Consider the following 22,670-nt stretch of genomic DNA (forward strand, 5'->3'; position numbering starts at 1 on the left):
ATTCAGCCAACAAGGGTTGCTCCTTAGGTTAGTGCCTATTGCGGCTGACCTACGCGATAATTCTATCTCAAAAACAGTCCCGTTGACTTCTGCTGATTTATTCCTGAACTGGGTGCTAAAAAAAATAATCACCACCACCCTCCAAAAGAATAATCCCCCCTCACCCCAAACCTGTATTTGCCAAATAAAGGAGATTGCAATCAAAATAACAACCTTGAAGGAGTCTGAGGTGGTCTTAATGCAGGACGGCCCTTGACAGTGTTCCTCTGGCAAGTTCAGATTGCTCCTTTCTGATGATGTAATGCATTGGTAGGAAATGCTTCTGTACACACTGACACAAGGTAACTCCTCGGTGACATCACACCTCAACGGGAGCATGAGGTGACTCTTGACTTGGCCTCCTAAATGATGACGGACAGGTGCTGCCTGTTTGCACTCCTTCCCCCCCACCAAAAGTTCTCTTAGCCACGCAGCCATGTTTTCTTCCAACTCTTGACTTCAAACCCATCCTACTTAACTGCAGGCTCTGCCCTCAAGGAATACAGAGCCTGTGTTTAATACAAATAATGTCAAATTTTATTTTTAATTGCCAATATCTGACCAAAGTGTGGCACTAGGGTGCAAGGTGATAATCTGAGATGGCCATGTCTGGGAGCATCTGTACAGGGAATTGCAGGTAACACCTGGCAGAAGCACGGAAAGGATTTTAAAAAGCACTTAATAAAAGTAAAGGTTTACCTAATCATCTATTTTTTGACCAAATAAGCTCAGGTTGATTATAAAGTGATTATACTCTGGCTAGTAAGGGTTGAAAGTGGGGCTGGGACACGGTCCAGCCCATCGCTCCTGTGTCATGGTGCTGGGTCTGGAGGAAACCGAGGTTTAAATTGTGTCGAGCAACCCTTGAGCTCTTGTGTCCTTTGAGCTTGCTCTTTACCCTCTTCAATTCCTGCTTTTATAATCTTTCTTTTCTCTCTGTTTTGTTGTTGTTGTTTTTATTTTGCTTCCCAAGGGCATGATGATGCAGTGCCATGTGCGGTTTTGAAAAGTGTGGATAGTTTTAGCTTTCTTCATCACCCAGTTCATCAGAGGAGCTTAGAGATCCTGCAGAGATGCAAGGAGGAGAAGTACAGTAAGGCTTCACCATCCACCTTTCCCTCTGATACGACGTTCACATACCAAGAAATGGAAACCATGTGCATTCAGCATAGAAAGGGTTAAAAAAAAAAGACACCCACCTGAACCAGCTGCATTATAGAAATTTTGAGTCTAACAGGAAATTTCAAGAGTCAAATTAAATGCAAACCCACGTCTCTTGAGTTATCACATCGTTTTGTTGGCACTTTCCCCATTTATTCACTGACTTTTGAGTCAGGATGCTGATGCCAGGGGTATTTTTCATGTGTTTTCTTGTTGTTAGCACACGTGTGATGATCACTTCAAAGCACAGCAGGTCCAGTAGGAATAGTCCTGATACAAAGTGTGTGGCTGATGCAGCTGGAATTTGACTGTATTTGGATTTCATTGGACTTTGAAAATAACTTTAGCTTGTGAAAATACACTCTCTGAGGGCTCATACTTAAAAGTAAAGCATCCGGCTATGTTGCTTTACAGAATGAGTTGGGTAAAGATGCACTTGGTCTCCGTTTCTTCCTCCTCACTCCTCTGTCACACAATAAGCTCATGCTGCATGATAATATGGACACTTTTGCCTGTGCTACTATATTTTATAGCTATAAAAACATATTTGGTGCTCATATCTTTAGATATATAATTTTTCTACCATTATTCTCTTCCTTCACGTCATACATAAGAGCGCTGCTGTATTCACTCTTCCGGGGCAAATCCTCCACATGAGTTGTTAGCTTAAACATTGTGCAACTTAGGTGTAAATGCAAAAAAGGGGTTTTTTTCTGCAGAGCTGAGCACGGTAAGTACAGTAGTTGCATGTTAAGTCTTCAGAGATACACTTTTCCTGCTCAAGACTGTATCAGATTTCCACGCTTCCTTAATTTAGACCATAATTAATAATTCTGACTACATTATTTTTTCCTGCAAGTTCCCACCGTTGCTGCTTGTGCTACAAGGAAATACAAAGCACTACAACAAACACAGCATTAGATTTTCTGAAGCAGTGTCTGAACTTTCTGATACTACTAAGAGACTGTTGAAAAGGAAGGTGAACATCGGTAGCTTAACTCTAATTGAAGTTAATTAAATTTTAAATAATTAAACCTCAGCCATATGGGAAGTTTGAAGAAGGGTTAATTTGCAGTTGGTTAGGTTTAGGAAGGAAATTCCTACAACTCAAGAGAAATGGAGCCTTAATTTAAGCTCAACACCTTAAAACCTTGTATATCATAGACTAGTCCACATGGTTTGGTCTCTCTTAGGTTAAAATGAAGCATCGATCTGAGAGTAACATTTCCATAGTTTGTGGATTGGCCGAGACCGTCTGACCTGACAAACGGGTCATTCATGTTCAGCATGCAGCAGTTGTCTTCCCATGGGGTGTGCTCCTGCAAGCTGCTTCCCCGGGCTTGGTTTCTTTGGCAGGATAAACCAGGCTTGGAGCGTGAGTAATTTCTGGGACCAGAATTTAGTGAGCCTGTGGGCTGAGAATGCTCAGGCTGAGGTTGGCCCTGGGGACTTGGCTTTGCTCAGAAGTCAGATGAGGTTTCATCCATGGCATCCTTGAGAGAGGGAACAAACAGGTCACTCCTTGTCTTGAATTGCACAGTAAGTTCTAGCTATACAGAAAGAGAAAAAAACTAATTGATTTGGTGAGTTTATTGAGATTCTCTTGAGGTCATTTGGCATTCAGCTTATGTAGCCAACTGATAGCCCTTCCCTTACAACTTTATCCGCCTCACAGGTGCTTTTGGAGTCTATTGATTGATTTATGGTCTTCCACAAGAGCAAGGCCACTGGGTTTAGACATCTCTTGAGTTCAAGCCCGAAGCTCCACTGATGGATGTTCATAAGTAGGAAGTAGACTGGGATTATTCAAAGCTCTTCTCGATGGGGGCAAAGCCCTGTTAGGCAAATCAGACTGTTTTTCTGAAACACTGCGAGCATGTGTTTGAAAAAGCAGAGTAATTTTATTCCTGAATTGTAAAATGAATCAGCCTGCATGTGAGTTGGGTGAAGGGAGGAAGTGGTTTCCACTCACACCCCTGTTCCTTGCATGCAGCGTATCAAAATGCACAGTTTAATAGCTTATAGTCACCATACACAATTCTCAAAGCCACATGTGACTCATTGGCCTAAATCGAAAACGTTTTTGCCTTTCATGTCTAAAACATACCCCACTCTGTTTGCCAGAAAAGGGGCTACATCAATATAACAACTTCTATTTGTGTGGCCTGCATTTCTTCTTTTAGGAGACAAATGATGCCACAATACAGAAAAGTCTCTTCGCTTTTTCTTCTCCTTTTCATCATCATCATCTTTTTTTTCTCATTCTCTTTTTCTGTATAAATCCTCTTTAACCACCCTTGTGCACCATAATTTATATTAATCAAAATGTTGCTTAAGGTGCTAAACTGGCAGAATTACACTGTGGTTTTAATCCAGCTGCTATCTGGAAGCCTGAAGTAGAAATCTTTTGCCCGAGGAATGCAAGTTGTGGACACCATAATATTTTGAGACAAACAGGTCTTCACAATTTCAACCTGATTTGATGGGTTAGGTGGTGGTTTGGGCTTTTTCATACAGGGATTTCTTTGGTGGAGGGTGGAGTTAAAAAGAAGGACAGCTTGCTGCCAAAAGAAGGGCATGAACTAAAACAGAAATCTGAGAAATACCAGTGAAAAACCCATTTTTAATTAAATGCCTTAGGTTGGAGAAGGCAATAATCCTCTTAATGAGGATGTATTCAGGCATAAATACTATATAAAAATAAGATGAGGATGGATGTTAGGTGCTTTCTTAGTGAAAAACTAGCCACAGGAAATACTAATGCAGTTTTTAAGCAATTTCCTGATTATTCTTTTTTTTTTCCTCCCCTTTACAGTTGGGTTTTTGCCCTCTAAACAAGCTCCTTTTGGCACAGAAACTCCAGTCTTCAAATGGGTAAAAAAAACACCCCTAAGATGAGAAACGTAACAAAAAACAATTCAGATATCAAAAGAGGGGATTAGAAGGAGAGTTTTGATCTGCAGGCACTCAGATTATCTGCCGTGCTTTCCAGAAACGTCCACAGTTGGAGATTGCAAAACCATTCTCAGCAGGAATGAGTTGTTCCTGCCTTGGAGCACAGGCAGGATCAAAGATAACCTGTGGCAACACATTCCCAGATTTTCTTTTCCTCGTATTTTTGGGATGTTTGGACATCTTTAGATACAATAACTTAACCAAATGGACCATGAGCTTTCACGGGCATCTCCTGCCCAGTGTTCAGGCTTTACAACAAGCCATTACATCACCTGAACAGGTAGAGGAGAACAGTAGATGGCCCGTTAAAGGGATGTCACTTCATTGAGGTTTGGCAGGAATTTTTCTGCTTAGAAGTTTCAGTTGCTGAGAAGTGGCAGATCAGCAGGACGTGCTCAGATCTCTGCTGAGTTGCTTTGTGTTCATCTTGAAAGTCAAACGATCCTTAGGACACCTTTCAGTTCAGCATCTGGGCTGTATTAAATAAGGAAATGATAAACATGAGGAGGGAGGGATATGCTATTGCTTCTTCCTGTTCTCTTACAGACTCATTTCTTTTTAGAAAGGGATTTTGGAGATAGGTTTTTTCTTTATAATTTTTTTCTCCCACTGCAGAAATCTCAAGGTAAAGGAATATACATGTTTTTCCCCATGTTCAGGTGAGCGCTACGCTGTTTCCTGTCTCACGGTAGTGATTTCAAGACAGTTAAAAAATTGCTCAACTGTTTTCATGTCAAATTTGAGCTTATTTGGTCTTTATCTGTAGTTTAGTGACTTGAAAAGCATTTTGTTGTCTACAAAAATTGGTTTCTGTCTTCCTAAACACTTGGTTACAAAACATTTTCACTTTGGGTGAGGTAACAGCTTGTAAACATCAGCTTCTGTTGCTGTGCATGAGAACTTCTTTGGCTATTTATCAAATATAAATTACTCTAAAAATACCCCTGTCATAGGTTCAATAGGTAAAAAAGTCACCCCATGCAGTATATACTACTCACTATATGTGTCTTTGGCCATGCATCTGTAGGAAGGGGAGCAGTGTGCAAGGCTTGGGGGAGAGCGGCTGGAGAGCTGTCAGGCAGAGAAGGACCTGGGGGTGTTGGGTGACTGCCAACATGAGCCAGAAGTGGTGGCCAGGAAGTCCAATGGCATCCTGGCTTGTGTCAGACACAGCATGGCCAGCAGGGCCAGGGAGGAGTTTGTGCCCCTGGACTGGGCACTGGGGAGGCTGCACCTCGAGTGCTGGGTCCAGTTCTGGGCTCCTCACCATCAGAAGGACATTGAGGTCCTGGAGCAAGTCCAGAGAAGGGCAATCAGGCTGGGGAAGGGGCTGGAGGGTAAATCCTGGGAGGAGCAGCTGAGGGAGCTGGAGGTGTTCAGCCTGGAGAAGAGGAGGCTGAGGGGAGACCTTCTCCCCACCTCCACTGACCTGACAGGAGGTTGCAGAGAGGTGGGCGATGGTCTCTTCAGCCAGGGGACAGGAGATGGGACAAGGGGCAACAGCCTCAAGCTGCCCCAGGGCAGGGTCAGATCAGGTGTTAGGGAAAAGTTCTTCCCGGAAAGAACTGTGGGGCTGTGGCACAGGCTGCCCAGGGAGGGGCTGAGTTACCTTCCCTGTGTGCATTTAAAAAAAGGGTAGATGTGCTCAGGGATCTGGTTTAGCTTAGGACGGGAACAGTTGGAGTTGATGATCTTAAAGGTCTTTTCCAACCTTTTAGTTCTGTGATTCTGTGAATAAATGACCTTTTTTCCAAGCACCTGACTTATGTCTGGGTGTTTTGCCCTTGCAAGCAGCTGGGATGTCCCATGCGCAGCAGAGAGATTAGGAATGTTTTGGACATGGAGGAGACAGGTGGGTGATTCCCCCGACCCCAATCAGTTGCCATGCCTGATTGGGGTCCCGACCCCCAGCCCCGACCTCAGCATGTTCTTGGCCAGCAACTGTAGTCACCTGACAAAACACAGTCATAGTCAGCTTTACTGCTGTTTGTACGAGGCTTCCCCTGAGAAGAATGACATTTGTCTCAGGTACAGTCTTCAGGGATGATTTTTCCCTTTCATAAAGACTGTTCTGGAATTGCAAGAGCATCTGTATAAAATAAGGAAAATTAAAAAAAAAAATTATAAGCATTTCCCATTCATCAAGACAACCTCTTCCTTCACCCCATTTGCTTACTGTCTGGTACAACATGTCCCTAATATAATGTGAATGTGTGGGAGGGGAATTAGTAGGCTTGAGCAAACAAAGTTGCTCATAAGTGCGATGACTCTGCGGCAGAGAGGTAGAACTTAGCAGATGATGGGTATGTCGGCATCCTTGGCACCCTTGTATGCCCAGCATGTGCCATGACACGTATATGCTCCTCCTCACTGTAGTCAACGCTAAGCTATGGCTCTGCTAATTGCCTGTTGGTGAAGATCCAGGTAGAAACATCTTTTTTCATGTGCTACCTTAGGTATTACTCGGAAGAGCCCGCGGACACCACTCTCAGATCTCCAGGGAGTCAATACCATCAACGAGAGGACCCAGCGGTAAGTCTCCTGCTTTTACGTTGGTACAACAAGGAAATCTGGGCTGGGAGAGGCCTCTCTGTTGTGATAAACTGCTGTATTAATGTTTCTCCTTGCTTGCTTCTTAATTTTGTCTTCTCTTTGTTCTTTCTCTGCTGTGTGATTATATCTAAGAATCTTTTACCTGACTTAATGGTAGGCAGGGAAAGCAACTTTCCTCCATTGATTGTACATGGTGGCTAAAAGGTTGCAAAAGAAGTTAGTGGATGTGCCAATATCAAGGAAATAAAAACAAAGTGAGGATTTTTCTAGAGGAAGAGGGAAAAAGGATGTGTTTGGGTGCAATGCAAGTGGTGTGATGGTGGCTCTGGGTGCCACTGAGTGTGGAGGACCTGGGAAGTTACAGGGCTTGAGATGGTACCTTATGAAATGTTTGCTTGGTTTTAAGGGAAAGAAGCACATAAGCTTGAAAAAAGTTCATGTTTTACAGGTTTATTTACATTTTTTATTTTTTAAACCTTCCTAGAAGGTTCTGGCCATTCAGGCAACTACTTAATGAGGCCTTTTTGTTTGCAGGTCAGGTCTACACTTTGAGATGCAGATCTGTGCTCTTCTGCAAAGTTTTTCCAATTGCATTTCAGAATAAAGTTGCCTGTGAAGCAAAATTTCTTCATTTCAAAGAGATGTCTGGGCACTAATCCTCCTCCTTTTTGTTCAACTACTCTTGTGCTGTCCCTCTGTAGACCTCAGAAAGTCTGATCATCCATATATCACCTCTAAAGATGCTTCTCTGTTTCCCTGTGAGCAGATGTGCATGAGTGCTGAGGAAGGATGTGATCAGAGCACTCTCAGCTCTTAAAATGATTGCATGGAGCTGCAGATATTCATGTGTAATTTCATGGCTGCTCTGAGTTTCACGAGAAGTCCAGAACAAGTCCAGGGGAATCTGAAACTTTCCCATGAAACATGTCCATTGGATCCCCTGTAATGGTTCTTGCATCTCAGCAGCCTTCCCTTCCACACAAAATAAAGTATCCTCCAAATATCTTAATAAAGCTCATTTTTCACTAGCTTTAACACCAAGTGGCCAAGACAGATACTAGATACACATTCCTTTTTCTTTTTTCTAGGGGAACACAAGTGGCTTTTGTTGTCTGGTTTTGTTCACCATGTGAGTTCCATCAAGACTAGAATATCCCTCTTGCCCCAAATATCTTCCCTTTGAGAGTGGTGGTGTCACCCTGCTGGAGGAGAACTGAATAGTCTCCTATCGTTACAAGTTGGCTTATTTTTAGTGGTCAGGTGGGGTGTAGTTTCCATTAAATCATTGGGTTGAATTCATAAATCTGTGCCACTTCTTGAGTCCTGGCAGAAATCCAGCTTGTGCAAGCACACTCACCCTGTCGTGGGAAGGTGATGCCACCCTGGTTGTCCTCACATCAGTCTTTCCCAGCTCTCCTTTTCTTCCTCCTAATGTTATAGCTGCTACATCTCTTAATCTATTGGGTTACAATGATGATGATAGATACCTGGTAATGTGTGAGGCAGAGAAGGCTGGTGTCTCCAGAGATGGCATTCGCTGTTTCTGGCATCTCTGGTTGTGCAGGTTTCCCTCAACATGATGTAACCTGAAACTTTGTCCCTGTGGAGATCTTCACGTGTAGATAAGAGAAGTTCCACAGTTTCTCTAGCACGCCTCCCAGTCCAGTGTTGGTGCATGGAGAACATCTGTCAGGTGGGATGAGGCTTTTCTTGGCTGTGCAGCTCCAGCTGTGGAGGCATGTTAGCGCGGCAGCAGGCGCTGACAGCATTTTCCTAGCCAAAAATATAGTCAGTTATCTCCCCAAGGGGCTGTTGTAAAGGCTTGGAAACTCCTTTCTATCCCAGGCAATGTTTTTATTTACTGGAGTTCAGTCTGTGGTCAGCTCTATTTATTTGACTTAACCCAAGCCAGCATAACGGACGGGTTGCCCTAAACAGCCAAGATCAAGAGCAGCAACTATTGTGTCTTCCATCATCCTCAGCAGTTGTACTGTTACAACAGGGTCAGGACAGAGGGTTTATTTCCTGGTTTGCAGAAAAATGGACTTTGAAAGATGTCCTATATCTTATGTTCCTTCTGGTGTGGTGCTTCAGTAATATGGTCCATGATCTTTGCTTCTCTTAAGCATCATCAGTGCTGAGTCCCCAGATATCATCTATTCTTCTGAAAGCACAAACCGGCTCTCTCCTAAGATCTCCTAAAATCCAGCCTGCACTTTCCAAGTTGGCAGGTGATTTCAGTACCTTTCATGGTGGATGGTTTTGATCTGAAGTGTCATGGTTTTGATTTGAAGAATCATATTGCACTTGATAAACGTTGGTGTTGCAGTTAAATTGCACTTGTCAAGCAAGAAGGGGTAAATACAGGGGTGAAGGTAGCACATGTAGAAAAGAAATTTAACAGCTTTCCAGCAGATAGACTGGCAAGTGATTTACAGAGCTAAATTAAACAGGAATTTGCTTTCAAAGCCATCTCATGATCATGCGGTCGCTGATAAGCATGCGTTGTACATCCAACCCACAGGATAGCCCGGGGCTTGCTTCTAAAAGCAAATTTGAGGCATGACATCACACAGGAAGTCATTGCGGAGGGTTTAGGGAGCCAAGCACTCTCCTCTGATCTTAGAAGAAAGCGGATGGGTGGTTTGCACATGCTGGTGGGGGGCGGGGTGGGGGGGGAAATCAGCGGAGCATCGGGAAGCCAGTGTGCCTTGGAAGTGCCGTTAGCGACCATGGAGTGATGAAAGCCACACCAGCGCTAACCAGAACGGCTCAGGCTGTCTGTTTTCTTGCTGGTTTATGTTCATTGATGAAACTGTTTTATGTGGAGTGATATCTGAGTGGCCTGCAGGAAAACAGGTGTTGATCAGTCTGTCTTGAAACAGTTGGCTTGATGAGATGATTGACCTCCCAAGTACCAAAGAGGCTGTGTAGGCCACCATATGCATGTATTCATCCTGAAGTCTCCATAATACACAGAGCTGTCATTTTCTATATTTTTAATACTTTTTTTTTCCAAAACCACATGGGAATTTCTAGGGTTTTCTCTTTTCTAGTCTTGTTCAGAGTCCACATATCCACAGCCAGTTTCAAGCCTGGAGTGCATTGAGGTTTGCCAAGATTAAAGGTGGGTTGTAGATCCCAAAAGTGATACCTATCAACTGGTGAATTTTTTTTCCCCTCCTGCAAATAGGAGGTTGTTAGTGGATGGGGCCTTAGTTGTAAAAAGAAAGAAGCTGGACAGGAGAGATCACCTGGATATTTAAGCTGCTCCATGGCCTTCCTTGAATCGAACAAGCCGCTTAAAAAAAGCGGGTCCTGGAACACGCAGCCGGGGCTTTGCTTTGCTGTGATTCATCCTTTCTTTTAGTAGTGATACGTGACAAAATGCTGATTAAATGGGGCTGGGAAGGAATTGGGAAAGTGCTGCGGCAGGGCACTCCAGTGTCGCATTGCTCCAGGATCTGGCTCCAGACTTTGAGCCAACTGAATGAACAACTTCATGTGCTTTGGGTTTTAATTTCGCTTGATTTTTGCCCTTCCTTCAAAGGCAAAGGGCTGCCTTGTTGCTAGACCTCAGTAGTGACCCGTGTCAGAGGCCACATTTAACCCACTGTGTCCTTCAGCATCCTCATGACCAGAAGATTAGTGCTGCATTGAGTGTTCTCCTATTCCTTTTCCTTCTGTCTGAGATAGCTCTGGGGTTGGAGGGAGGTCACAAACCCCACATCCTTTCTTAGCTCACATTTATTTCATGTGATGGTTTCTGTAATGCTGATGGGGAATTTAAAATTTAAAAAATCCCACAAAACCAAACCCAAAACCTGACCATCAAACCAGTTGCATGCAGCCCATGAGAAGAGGCATTGCATAACCCCAGATATACCACAGAAAGGCTCTTCAACTCTGCAAATTATTTGCCCTAACATGAAGTTTTCTCAAGTTTCCCCTCCTCCAAAGGAGAATTTTGGTTCCTCTTGCCATTGCCTTCAGTCCTTTTGCAGCCAGGTGAGTCTTTCTGGAGGCCAAAGCAGTTCAGCTCCATGGCAGAGAGGACCAAATTTTGGCAAGTGGTTTGTGTTCAGGTCCCAGTGACTGATTCTGGGACTGGTATCCTTCATTTGTGGCAAGTAATTAGTGTATTGCAAAGGGTCATGTGATGACCAGCATCATCTAAAGTTGTGGCTTAATGATGGCAGGGCTGGCTGGTGGCAGATGTCACAGTCTCATACCCTTTGGCTTCTTGGGATATCTGCAGACCCAAGACTTGCAGTTGGGAGAACTGGGAGCTGTTATTCTTCTGCTGATAGTTTTGATCCTTTTATGAATATTTGATTTTTAAGAGATGCTTAATTAGCTGGACGCTTCATGTGGTGTCTGGTATCGAGGTCATTCCATGGGAGCAGATTTATGATAAAAAGAATAAAACAGCAGTGTTGTTTTCTACCAACGGATTCTTTTATGATCTTTTTTTTTACTTGGTCACAGGACCAGTTGAGGGGGTTTATGTCTTTACTAACACTGTGCTGTGTTTGGTGTTGCAGCGATGCCTACGCGGTTGGCTGGAACAGCCGGATGGGAATGCGACACAGCAGACTCGCCAGCCCCGGCGCCTTGCTAGACAAAGATGGGATATTTGTCAACGCGACCAACAGCAAGCTGCTGGAGAGGGCCCACGGAATCCTCATGTCAGTGCAAAAGGAGGGGATTGGGGTTTATTCATGGAGCGTGACAAGCAGCCTGGGGGGTTAGAGGAATGTAAATAGCCAGAAGATAAAAATACCAAGGTTTCAAAGTAGAGTTGGAGACATTTCATCGTTGGGTCAAAGCGACCCCAGCGTGTTTTACGCATCTGATTTATTTAACTCTTATCATTGGGTTGTAATGATAGAGGTGGGGGAGGAGAGAGGAGGAACGAGTCTGCCGGTCAAACCAGTCTGAAGATATGACAGCGTTGTAACGCAGTCGCATTTTTTAATGTGATATCAGAGTTTCCATTACAAATTAGGTGGGGAAATGATGTTGATGATTCATGCTGCAGCTTCATCATACGGTTCAGAGAACATCGCTGGGGTGGCTGGCGTTAACGTGGGGTGTGGGGAAGCAGGCAGGTGGTCAGTCCTTTCTGACAGCACTCCCTCAGTCTACCCAAATTACCGGCGTCCCCATCGTTTCCAGTGTAACCATTCCCTTAAATTGGATACCTGCCTCTCAGATCTGTGCCACTGAATCTGTAAAACCTGTTTGCGGCACACAGAACCAGCCGAATTTCAGTGCAGGTGAGCAGAAGCACCCACTGAAGGAGACTGGGAAGGGCTTGTTTCATGAACTCCTCCATTCAGTGACTGCACGTGTGGACTCACCTGAGCCCTTTATTGTCTCCCCAGGCGAAATAAGAACTTCAAAGCCAAACCGAATCTCCCAAAGGTGAGCAAGACACACCAGGTTTCACCTTGCTGGTCTGTGGGTTACCAGCGTAGGGGACAGTGATGAGGTGTTGATGGGCAAGAAAAAGACCCATCAAGACCTTGGGCAGCTCAGCTCTGTTCAGGGCACTCTAATTTATATCAGATGGAAAGGTGTCAGCCTGATTAGTGTGGGGAGAGTGCTCTATGAGTGCTTTCATCCTCCTTTCCTGGGTTTATTCTGGCTCTTTTTTATTTTGTCCTCCTGGGACAAAAATACCTGGTGTTTTAATTAAAGCACACACATGGTGGTGAAATTTGGTAATTAAAAGTCTAAATTAAAATGAACGGGTGGCTTATGCAAGAGGGTTGGTACCTGATGGACAACAGGCTTGTCTAATATTCAGCTTCCCTCCATCTTGGCTGCATTTACTGTATTGTATGAGATGCCAAGAGATGTGCTGGATCTAGAAGAATAATGCTTAATATGGTCCTTGCTGATGCTGCATTACTAGTTGGGAATGGAGGATCTAGAGGATCAAGCTCCTCCTGGGTTTACCCCTCCCTGGGTGCACCTGAAGAGGCACAGATACAGTTCATCAATGAGCTGTCGGTTAACAGTGAATAATTTGTGGATGAGATCTAGTTATTTTTGTATTTATCAAGAACAAATGGAATCTCTCTTTTCCTACAGCACATGCTGGATGTGAAGTCCCTCAAGCATCTAACCAACCTGACACTGCACGACCGCATTACCAAATCTCTCCTCCATCTCCACAAGAAGAAAAAACCGCCCAGCATCAGTGCCCAGTTCCAGGTACCCCTCTGCCTTTGATACGGGGCGGGGAATCAACAGCAAATACCTGTCCCAGTTCCCTAGGGTGCCTGTCGCATCCTCACCACTGTTGAGGATGTGAACTTAACCGAGGAAGTGGCTTGGGTAAGGTAGGAGACAGTTTGTAGGTATCTCAAGAGTGTAAATGGAGAGAAGCAAGGGGCAGAGGTGGATATCGGGGCGGGAGATGATGTGGTGGAAGAAGATGGGGAGGTGAGGATGAACTGCAGAGCAGAGATGCTGCGACATCCCTGTCCTCTGGTACCTTGCTTTCCAAGTCATCACATTGAGGCATCCAGAAACGGCAAAAATCCCCAAATTATGTTTTTTTACAGTCTTTTTACTTGCGTTCAGCCTCTGAACTCCAGCCTGGTGTCAGGACAGCCAGAATGAACTTCAATAGGGGTGGAAAGGTCCCAAAATATTGCTGCATTATCTTGAGGCAGGCAGAGGAATCCACAGTAGGGATCAACTCAGCGTTTGGTGTGTCAGCAGCGCTGTCCCTAGGAATAGCCACAGCGAAAATATTCCTTGGATATCTGCCCTGGGGCTTGGGAAGAGCCACAGGAGACACGCATGAGCGGGCGGTAACATTGGGAAGCAGCTTTTCCGTTAATAATCGGTTTCAGAGCAGTCTGGCTTGGGTTCGGCTTCAAAACAGTGCATTTCTCATTGCAATGTGGGTTATTTTTAGAAAGCCTCTGGGTAAGATTAATTATTAATGAACAAGTAAATCTTTATTAATGATACTGACAGTGGGAGTGGGTGCACCCTCAGCAAGTTTGCTGATGACACCAAGCTGAGTGGTGAAGTTAATTGTGCCGGAGGGACAGGATGCCACCCAGAGGGACCTGGACAGGCTGGAGAAGTGGGCCCAGGTGAACCCCCTGAGGTTCAACAAAGCCAAACGCAGGGTCCTGCACCAGGGTCAGGACAGCCCCCATTATACATACAGGTTAGGAGATGATGTGCTGGGAAGCAGCCCTGAGGGAAAGGACTTGGGGGTATGTGTGGACATGAGCCACCAATGTGCTTCTGCAGCCCAGAAGCCCTGTGACCTGCATTGGAGCCTTTTGTTGTATCTTCTGTCCCCTGCCCAGCTGAGGAGCAGGGTGACAGAGTGGCCTTGGGGGGCACCAGGCCCCTAGCCAGGGTCAGCCCATCACAATTTATTTTTTAAAAAAGAGTGATTTTGATCTACTTTTAAGAAAACCCAGAACGTGCCGGCAGACGTCTGCCACGTTGCCTCCCTTCCGCTCCCCGGGTTGGGAACGACAGGGACATTCGCATGCAGTTAATAAACACAAGGCAGCTGCATCGCATGTGCCTGGGATCCATCCCTTGCTCTTCCCCAGATCCTGAGTGTAGAGAATTTTTTCTAAACATGAAAGGCTTCCCCTAAAGGCGTCTTTAAACCGACAAGGAGAAGAAAAAGCTTCCTGCAAGCAGATCTGGAGACGAAACGCTTCTATCCACCATCACGCCGTTTCATTAATGCAGCCATTCAAAACGTGATAACTGGGCTTAGAGTAAATATGCAGCGGAATCTCTTTTATATAACTGAGCTTTAGATGCTATTAAAATTAGGAGTAATCAACTCTAGAGCACATTACTAATGCCACATAGGTGATGTGCTTGGCAATTAAAGATTAGACGGTTGCGCTGTCGCAACCGTGCCAATATAAATCCATATTTACAGGCTAGATTTTTAATATTGATGCAGAAATAAGGGGAAATGTGAAATGAAGATGTCTTCTCTGTTGCAGGCGTCTCTCAACAAGCTGATGGAGACCCTCGGCCAAGCAGAACCTTATTTTGTCAAGTGCATTCGATCCAACGCTGAAAAGGTAAATCCCATCCTGTTCAAAACGGTGCCACTAAAAGTCATCTTGGAAATATTTTGGGAATTGACAGAGAGAGATAAAAGCCCCAGTTGGAGCTAGGGTGAGAAGATATTTGCATGTGAGGAGTGGGAAGCTTGATGTGAACCATTTGGGTGTTGCTCTTGATAAGCTGCCCTGGCTTTTCTTGTAATTGTAGAAGCGTGTCTAGATAAAACATTCAATGAAATTGTCTCGGTTGAAGCTCCAGCCACCTGTAATAAAAATTTACAGACCCATGAATCCACTCGCGCTCTTCTCGAGCCCTAAACCCGCTTTAAAATGAAGTTACTATAGGAAAAAAAGCAGACACTTCCAAAACAACCCCCGTTACTCAAACGGACTCAGCGGAGCCTCGTATGGTTTTAAATCTGGCTTTAAGCATTGATTTGTCTCGTGGGCTGAGGACCCTCAGTTCAGAGCGAGGGTTGCGGTAGCACAGCTTTCCTGGGGATGAATCTTTCAACATCTTACCCAGGCGTTTAACGATGAAGCTTTCTGCCTACGAGATTATCTCGCCGCTCACCGTCGTAGCTGGGACCGTTGTGTCGTGCAGATGTGCTACATCTGCTGAATCCCTTTTTACTCTTAAAAGCTCCAGTTAAAGGAAATATTTGCTCATCGTTGGCCTGTTTCTCCCCTTCCAGCTGCCCCTGCGGTTCAGTGACAGCCTGGTGCTCAGGCAGCTGCGATACACGGGGATGCTGGAGACCGTTCGCATTCGCCAGTCGGGATACAGCTGCAAATACTCCTTCCAGGTTGGGGAAAACCCTTTCAGTCTTCCCTCACCTTTTATTGTCGTTACTGTAGTTGTCTGAATGTTGCTAGCTCATGGGTTTGGGGTTTCTCTGGCATTCACCCTGTCACATTGGTGCTGGCTGCGTACCATTGGGAGGGTGATTGGCATCCTCTAAGCTGCTCAGAAGTTCTCCAGGTTTTCCTATTTTCTTCTTTTCCATGTTTTTGTCAGGTTTTGTGCACATGTCAGGCCTTTCATGCTTTGCTGGTGCCGATTGGTTTCCTGCTGGCAGCTGCTTTGAGCCAGATGTTGTGTCCTGCACAGCAGCTGTTTTCAACAGGAGAACCACTCTGTTCTTTCTTGCTGAGAGCACAGATGCTATCCTTGGGAGGATCTGTCCCCTCGTACCTCCTCCTCTCCTTTGAGTCCTCACAGCAGTAAACTGATGGAGCATCTTGGAGATGCTTTGCAGATGCTGGTAACCCCTTTTCTTTAGCAGCATTTTTAGCTGAAGATGACCCCGTGGGTTCTGCAGAACCTCTTCTCCCACGCCAAAAGATGTTTGAATATTTCTGGCTTCCTACTTTGATGTGTTTCCCATCAAACCAGAACTGGTGGAGGAAACTTGGTGCTCCCTGGTCTGTAAAATGCTATCAGCTCACTCGATAAAACTGGTTTCATGTGGCCAGTGGGGCAAATCCGTTATTTATGGAAGAAAGGACACAGCAGGACTCATCTAACCAAATCTTAATGGTTTGGGTTTTGTGGGGTTTTTTTTTCTTCTCAGGATTTTGTGAACCATTTCCATGTCCTCCTGCCACAAGGAATCAGCCCTTCTAAGCACAATATCCATGACTTCTTCCAGAAAATACAACTCGATCCAGACAATTACCAAGTCGGAAGAACAATGGTAAATGTTTATCCTCAGCTCAGATTTATGTTAGAGATACAGATGTAAGGTGTGCCAGCATTTCTGTAACAGTAAGTTAACATCTTTATACATGTTTTTTAATTACTGACCCTGTCAGAGGTGGCTTAGCTAAAATTATCTGCTGATCTGGGCATGCAGGAGACAGAAACCAGTGGCATTTAATTGATGGAAGCCTTCCATGCTAGTGGGCTTTTCTGGGTTTGGGTTTTGTTTTTTTGTTTGGTTTTTTTTGGCCAGGTTTTCGTGAAGGAGCGGGAGCGGCAGCTTCTCCAGGACCTGCTCCATCAGGAGGTGCTGCGCCGCATCACGCTGCTGCAGCACTGGTTCCGCAGCATGCTCTGTAGGAGGCAGTTCCTGAGCTTAAGGCAAGCCGCCGTGATCATACAGGTAGGTGATGGTGACTGGTTCTGTTGGAAATGACAAGCTGTAAATCCCACCCGTACAGCTGATGGCTAAAGTCAGGTTCCCTCTCTGAGGAAGGAACGTACAATCCGGATTTGACTTCTAGTGCCATATAAGTTGGGGCATGGGGGTTGAGTGAGCTGGAAAGGTTGTGTGAGGGCTGGTGCTCTCCCATCCCCATGAGACACTGGGAGTGTTCAATAAAACGGGTAAATGAGGCGCTTCGGGAGATGGTTTAGTGTGGTGTAGGTCTGATGATCTTGAAGGTCTTTTCCAACCTTGATTCTATGACACCCCTTACGAGGAACTGCCTGCTGTGTTTGCAGAGATATTGGCGTAGTTACCAGAGCCGAAAGCAGGGTGAACCATGCCCAGACCCTCTTGTCCTCGAGAAAGCTGCCGTTGTTCTCCAGACCCACTGGCGTGGCTTTGTGGAGAGGCGGAGGTTCCTACAGATGCAGTTTGCAGCCCATCTCATCCAGAGCTGCTGGCGGGAGTACACCAAGCGACGGCATGACGCGGCCACCAGCATCCAGGCAGCCTGGCGAGGACACCGCGCAAAGCAGTTGTACGCGGCCAGCAGAAGCAAAGTCGTCTGCTTCCAGGCGGCCTGCAGAGGATACTTAGCACGGCTGAGGTAACGCCGTTGGCCTCCGTTAAAAAAGAAAGCATATTTCCCGTGGTGCTTGTTGGGGGTGGAGGCGGTTGATGTGAATTTGGGCACTGCTCCAGCACGGTGGCTTACAGAGGATGGTGTCCCTTCGTAGGATCCCTGACCCTGTCCCGACCTACTCTGATCCCTTCGTTTGTCCACGCTTTCTAACAAAGGAGTTTATTTAGCTGCGTGTCCTACTCTTAGCACAAGCAAAGCCTATTTCAGGTTGGAGCACGTAGGCACCAAGGGAATCCAAGGCCATAAATACTCAGGAGGGTTTTTTTTTTACCCCTTGGCAGCAGCACCAGTTTAAGTAGCCTATTTTTATCCCACATTGCCTCACCAATCTGGTCACTGTGCTGGCTTGCAGGGATAGGAGATACTGGAGCCAGCCGCTGTGAAGGAGAGAGGGTTTCCAGCCGTGCTGTGGCTTGCTGGCTGCAGGGCCATTCTCTGAAGACGCTGCCTGCAAGGTGTGGAGCACCTGGACATAGGGTGGAAGATTTGGGAGCTGCAAAGAGCTCTTGGTTTGGGATGCAAGTCTCTGCTAGTTGTACCAGAGGCAGCCCAGGCATGATGGTGAAGGTGAAGAAGCTGAGAGGGTGCAGTGGGTTAAGTTCTTCTGGCTCTGTCAGCTTACAAATGACCTAGACCAGGGATAGAGGATGGACCTGCTGCCATCAGCATGAGAGGAACTTGCAGGTGCGTTGGGACTATCCTTAAGTCGGAGAGGTGACATAAAAGGAGAAGGTTGAAAGCTGAACATGTGTTCATGTCATCTTGCTCTGTGCATGCAAGGAGGGTTGCTTGAGATGCCAACCGTGCTGAGATTGATGAAGGTGGTGGTGATAACATGCTACCAGTGCAGTGCCTTGTGGGGAAGTGAGCAGGCACAGGGGTACAACGTGCTGGTTTTCTGCTTTTCTTGCAGGTTTAGAGCTTTGAAAGAGCAGCGATTGAAAGAAATGCAGCTGGAGAATGGCCTGTCGGGTAGGGAAGATGATGGACTCGAGGCAGATGATGCTTTGGAAATTAAGGGCTCTGACCCGTCTAAGTGGGAGGACAGCTCGTTTGAGGAGCGAGTGAGAGCTATAGAGGAACATAAATCACTGATGGAGAATAATCGGGTGAATCACATGGACCCACTGGATACTTCTGCCAATTTCTTGTACAAAAGGCATGAGAGAGCCAGTAGCCAGAGCGGGATGGACACTGAAGAGGAGGTGGTTGTGAGAGAGAGACCCAAGTCACTGGAGGATCTCAACCAGAAAAAAGTGGTTCGTGCTAAAAGAGAAAGCCGGAGGATGCGTGAACTGGAACAGGCGAAATTTAGCTTGGAGCTGCTAAAAGTCCGGTCCACGGGCGGGTTGTCGCCTTCAGAAGAGCGGCGGTGGTCCACTGAGCTTGTATCTGAGGCACTTCATTCCCCTCAGGGAACCCCAGAGAGCGAAAGCTCTCAAGGGAGCTTTGAGATGTTAAGCTGTGAAGATACCCCAAGTAGTAAACTCGTTTCCTTGGTTTTAGATGAGCAAGATGTGCAGTCATTTTCTGCTGACTCTCTGCCTAGCAGTCCCCAGGCTCATCTGCAGGAGAAGTCTTTCTGTGCGGCAGATGTGAACAGCAATTTACCCAGTTGCAGAAGGATACCTTCAGACCTGGAGCTACCTGATAACCTCACCATGAAGGAACGTGTTGTCTGTGACCCCCAGAATGTTACATGCAAGGTACATCCAAGAGAAACTTTCCTTTCCAGCAACCTGCCTACTTTCTATGTTCCACCACAAGACAGTGTGAAGCTGATGGAGAACAACCTGAGGAACAGAGCAGTGGAAAGAGAGGGGAGGACAGTTGCATTCTCTGAGGTCAGGAAGGACTCTGAGCCAGACCAGGGCAGAGCCTTGGGAGGTGAGGAAGAGAAGTCCTCTGCCAAGAGAGAGGAACGTGGGACAGCGACTGTGACACAGGCCCATTCTCCAGACTCTGTCATCAAGAGGCTGGAAAAGCTCAATGTAGAGAAGGAGGAACGGCAAAAGCAGCTTCAGCTGCAAAATGAGAGGGAGATGATGGAGCAGATCCGTCAGCAGAAGGAAATTCTGGAGAAACAACGCAAAGCCTTCGAGCAGCAAGGGAGGATGGAAGCATTGCAAAGGGCTGAGCAGAGCAGAATAAAGGATTCCTCCTTCAAATCAACAAAAAAGCCAGATAGCCGGCCTCAGTCAGTCCTCATCCTGCACCCCCAGAGCAGAGGGGAGCATAGCCCCACCACGGGCATAGCTCCAACCTCATCGGTGGACATTAAAGGACTCACCGTTGGGACCAGGGGAAGCTCTCCAGCCCACAGTGCCCCCAAAGACAGACCTGTCAGCATGTTCATGGAGCGAAGAGAAGGTCAATCAGGATCAGCGCTGGAAACACGGAGCCATTCCAGACCAGCACTGGACCCCAGAGACCTCCCAGGCAGCCACTTCTCAAGAACAGAGCGCCTCCGGCAGCCCCGGATGCCCAGCCAGGCCACCGAGGAGACAAGGGCCAGCACCATGTTCTTCACGCCAAAAGACAACCCCTTCGGCCTCCAGTGAGTAGAAAGATGACATGCTTTCTCCATAGGCTAAAAGAAATGTTCTGCTACAGGTCACATTCCTGGAGGCTGTACAAAGCCCCTAGAGAAACAAAGATGGGTTTCTTGATCTGCTGGCATCAAACGGGACGGGATTAGAGGGAAAAGAACTGCAAGTATGATTTATCGGTCTCTTATGTGATGGGCGTTGGGTAAGCCAGGGGAGATAAACATGGGCCTTAGGAGGTGAAAGGAGATAACAGGAGGAGGTCTGACACTGCTTTCACTTACCCTAGATGAATGGTCATGGGAGGTTATTTCTCATGGTAAAAGATTTGACACCGTGTCACTTACACGTGTAATGACGCTGGTAATGCACTTAGCAGCCGTTAGTCTCTTGCATTCCTTAAATGATGGGCTGCTCCCATGGTCTGGAAAACACGGGAGGATCTTGGAACAGCATTTGTCCCCACTCTATGGTGTTGCTTAAGCTTCCTTGTCTAATTTTAGAGAGGTTTAGCTCCAAAAAGTACATTTAGCTTAAAAAAGGACGTAAACACCACCTCCCCCCCCCAAATCCTCCTGCAAGGGTCCAAGAGCTACCAGTGAATGTTTGCAGTTGATAAGGTACCTCCAGGTGTAGTAGCGACAGGAGGAGATTCCCATTTGATTTGTGCAGGTTCTTTATGTCTGGGCACACATGATGGGGGGTAAAGGAACAGTCAATAAAAAACCAAATATCCCTTTGTCATCTTATTCTGCGACAGAACAATCACATTTGAGAATCCAGCAGTGAAAAGTACCATCTGTAACCACCACTATGGCTGGAGTCAGCAGGCAGAAGTTAGGATCTTCTTGTCCTTTGGTATTAACTCAAATCACAAAAAATTCAAAGCGATTCTGAAACCCTGTGACCTGAAACTCGCAATTTGGTCTTGAATACTTGGGCCACGGACTTGTATACTCCAGCAAGCTAGGCTGGCATGGTGGGAAGGCTTTTAGGAGATGAAATATGTTTGTCCTGTTGTGTTTCAGCAGAGAAGCAAATCATCAATGCCCATCCAAGGGTGAACTAGCTAGGAAGCCATTTAAGATGCCAGGGTCGGGCAGAGGAGAGGTAAGCTGTGGCTTGTTTATTTTCTCTTTTAATTGAAGGGGTGGGGGGAGACAACCCTTTATTTTGCCAATTTTCCCTTAAAAGCTTCAAAGAAGTGAACTAAAAAATATGAGGGCTGATAAACGTGGGGAAGGGGAGTGTGATGGTATGGCAACCGAATAAAACAAACCTCGAAACATGAACCCATAGCAGCTCTGGATCAAAAGGATCTCACGATCCTGATGGCAAACACCATCCAACACAGTCTGTCTTCATTTGGTGTAACATAAGTTTGAGTGACATCCATCACTGTGCATTCTCACCGTGTTGTCTTGGGTTTTGCTTTTCCTAGTCCTTTTTTTTGTTTTGTGCCCTCATAATATTGTTTCCCCTCCCTGGGCTGCAATGTCACTCAGAGATGTCCTAAGGCTGTATTTGAGCTACACTACGATGCCAAAAAAATGGTAGAATCTCCTTTTTATTTTTAAAAAAAAAACCCAAAACAAAACCACCTTTTTTGTTTGTTTGTTTGTTTGTTTCTTTTATCATTTGGTCAAGCAGGTTCCCAGACCGACCCATAAAAAGAAAGCCCGCATGGCGCGGACGCGCTCCGATTTCTTGACTAGAGGTACTTTTGCTGATGGGGAGGGGGATACGGAGGAAGATGATTATGATGGCAATTTTGAGTTCCTTCTCTCCTCTGACCAACCTCCTCACCCCGAGGCGGTGCCTCCTGCCCGGCTGGGGCAGGCCTGTTACAGTGACTCCGAAATGGTAATTTTTTCCAACGTGTCGGGGGAGATTTTAAAGACCAAGGGAGCGAGCAGAGCTGCGGGAGCCTTTCTCTGCTAACCTTAGCTGCACTAATCCCTGCACCGCTGCTTCTCCAACTTCCAAGGATGCTGTAGAGGGGTAAACTCAAGTGAAGACAGCAGAAATGGATGTGAAATAGAGAAATCATTCCTATTTCTTGGCTGTGGGAATGTCTTCTGGCTTGATTCGCTATCAGCTGTGGTTTCTGTAGCTTTTCAGGAGTCTTGCCACTTAGACTACCACAGCTTGCCACAGCTACCTAGTTTTTTTGGGAGTTTAACCTCAATAGCAAAACTCCCCCCCGGGATCCTTTCGCTCTACAAGTGATCTATATGCATCTGCAGAAAAGATCAAAGCAAATATTTTCCAAAGAGCAACAGACAAGACAGAAAACAATATAAATCATGCACCTCCTATTACTTTTGATTTTGTATCCTCAGCCACAGCACCTGATGATTGTTCAGTCCTCTGAGCAACACTGGCCCACAGCATCTTAGAGAGACCAAAAAGGTGTAAATGGGGTGATAAAAATACAGTGAGAGTGAAAGAGAGGTTTAAAGGAAAAAACCCACCTAACCTTAGTGGCTTTTTCAAGCACAGCGATTGGTCTTCCTTGGCAAGTCAGCAGGCTGCAGGACCGTGCTCCATG

At 46.0% G+C, this 22,670-nt stretch overlaps 1 protein-coding gene across 1 annotated transcript in view; it reads left to right on the plus strand.

The window, feature by feature from the left end:
- Positions 1-22,670, plus strand: part of MYO9A (myosin IXA) — a gene marked incomplete at its 5' end in the record, with an annotated part of 145,301 nt that overhangs the window by 100,454 nt on the left and 22,177 nt on the right. Inside the window, 13 exons of the mRNA XM_084268004.1 lie at positions 1,013-1,132; positions 6,612-6,687; positions 11,253-11,396; positions 12,096-12,135; positions 12,808-12,930; positions 14,715-14,795; positions 15,476-15,586; positions 16,355-16,477; positions 16,736-16,885; positions 17,227-17,537; positions 18,487-20,130; positions 21,148-21,229; positions 21,770-21,982. Of these exons, the coding sequence (XP_084124130.1) occupies positions 1,013-1,132; positions 6,612-6,687; positions 11,253-11,396; positions 12,096-12,135; positions 12,808-12,930; positions 14,715-14,795; positions 15,476-15,586; positions 16,355-16,477; positions 16,736-16,885; positions 17,227-17,537; positions 18,487-20,130; positions 21,148-21,229; positions 21,770-21,982 (3,218 nt within the window). The remainder of the gene's footprint in view (positions 1-1,012; positions 1,133-6,611; positions 6,688-11,252; positions 11,397-12,095; positions 12,136-12,807; positions 12,931-14,714; positions 14,796-15,475; positions 15,587-16,354; positions 16,478-16,735; positions 16,886-17,226; positions 17,538-18,486; positions 20,131-21,147; positions 21,230-21,769; positions 21,983-22,670) is intronic.

The sequence above is a fragment of the Gallinula chloropus genome, assembly GCF_964237585.1.
Source record: "Gallinula chloropus genome assembly, chromosome: 9".
Lineage (NCBI taxonomy): Eukaryota > Metazoa > Chordata > Aves > Gruiformes > Rallidae > Gallinula > Gallinula chloropus.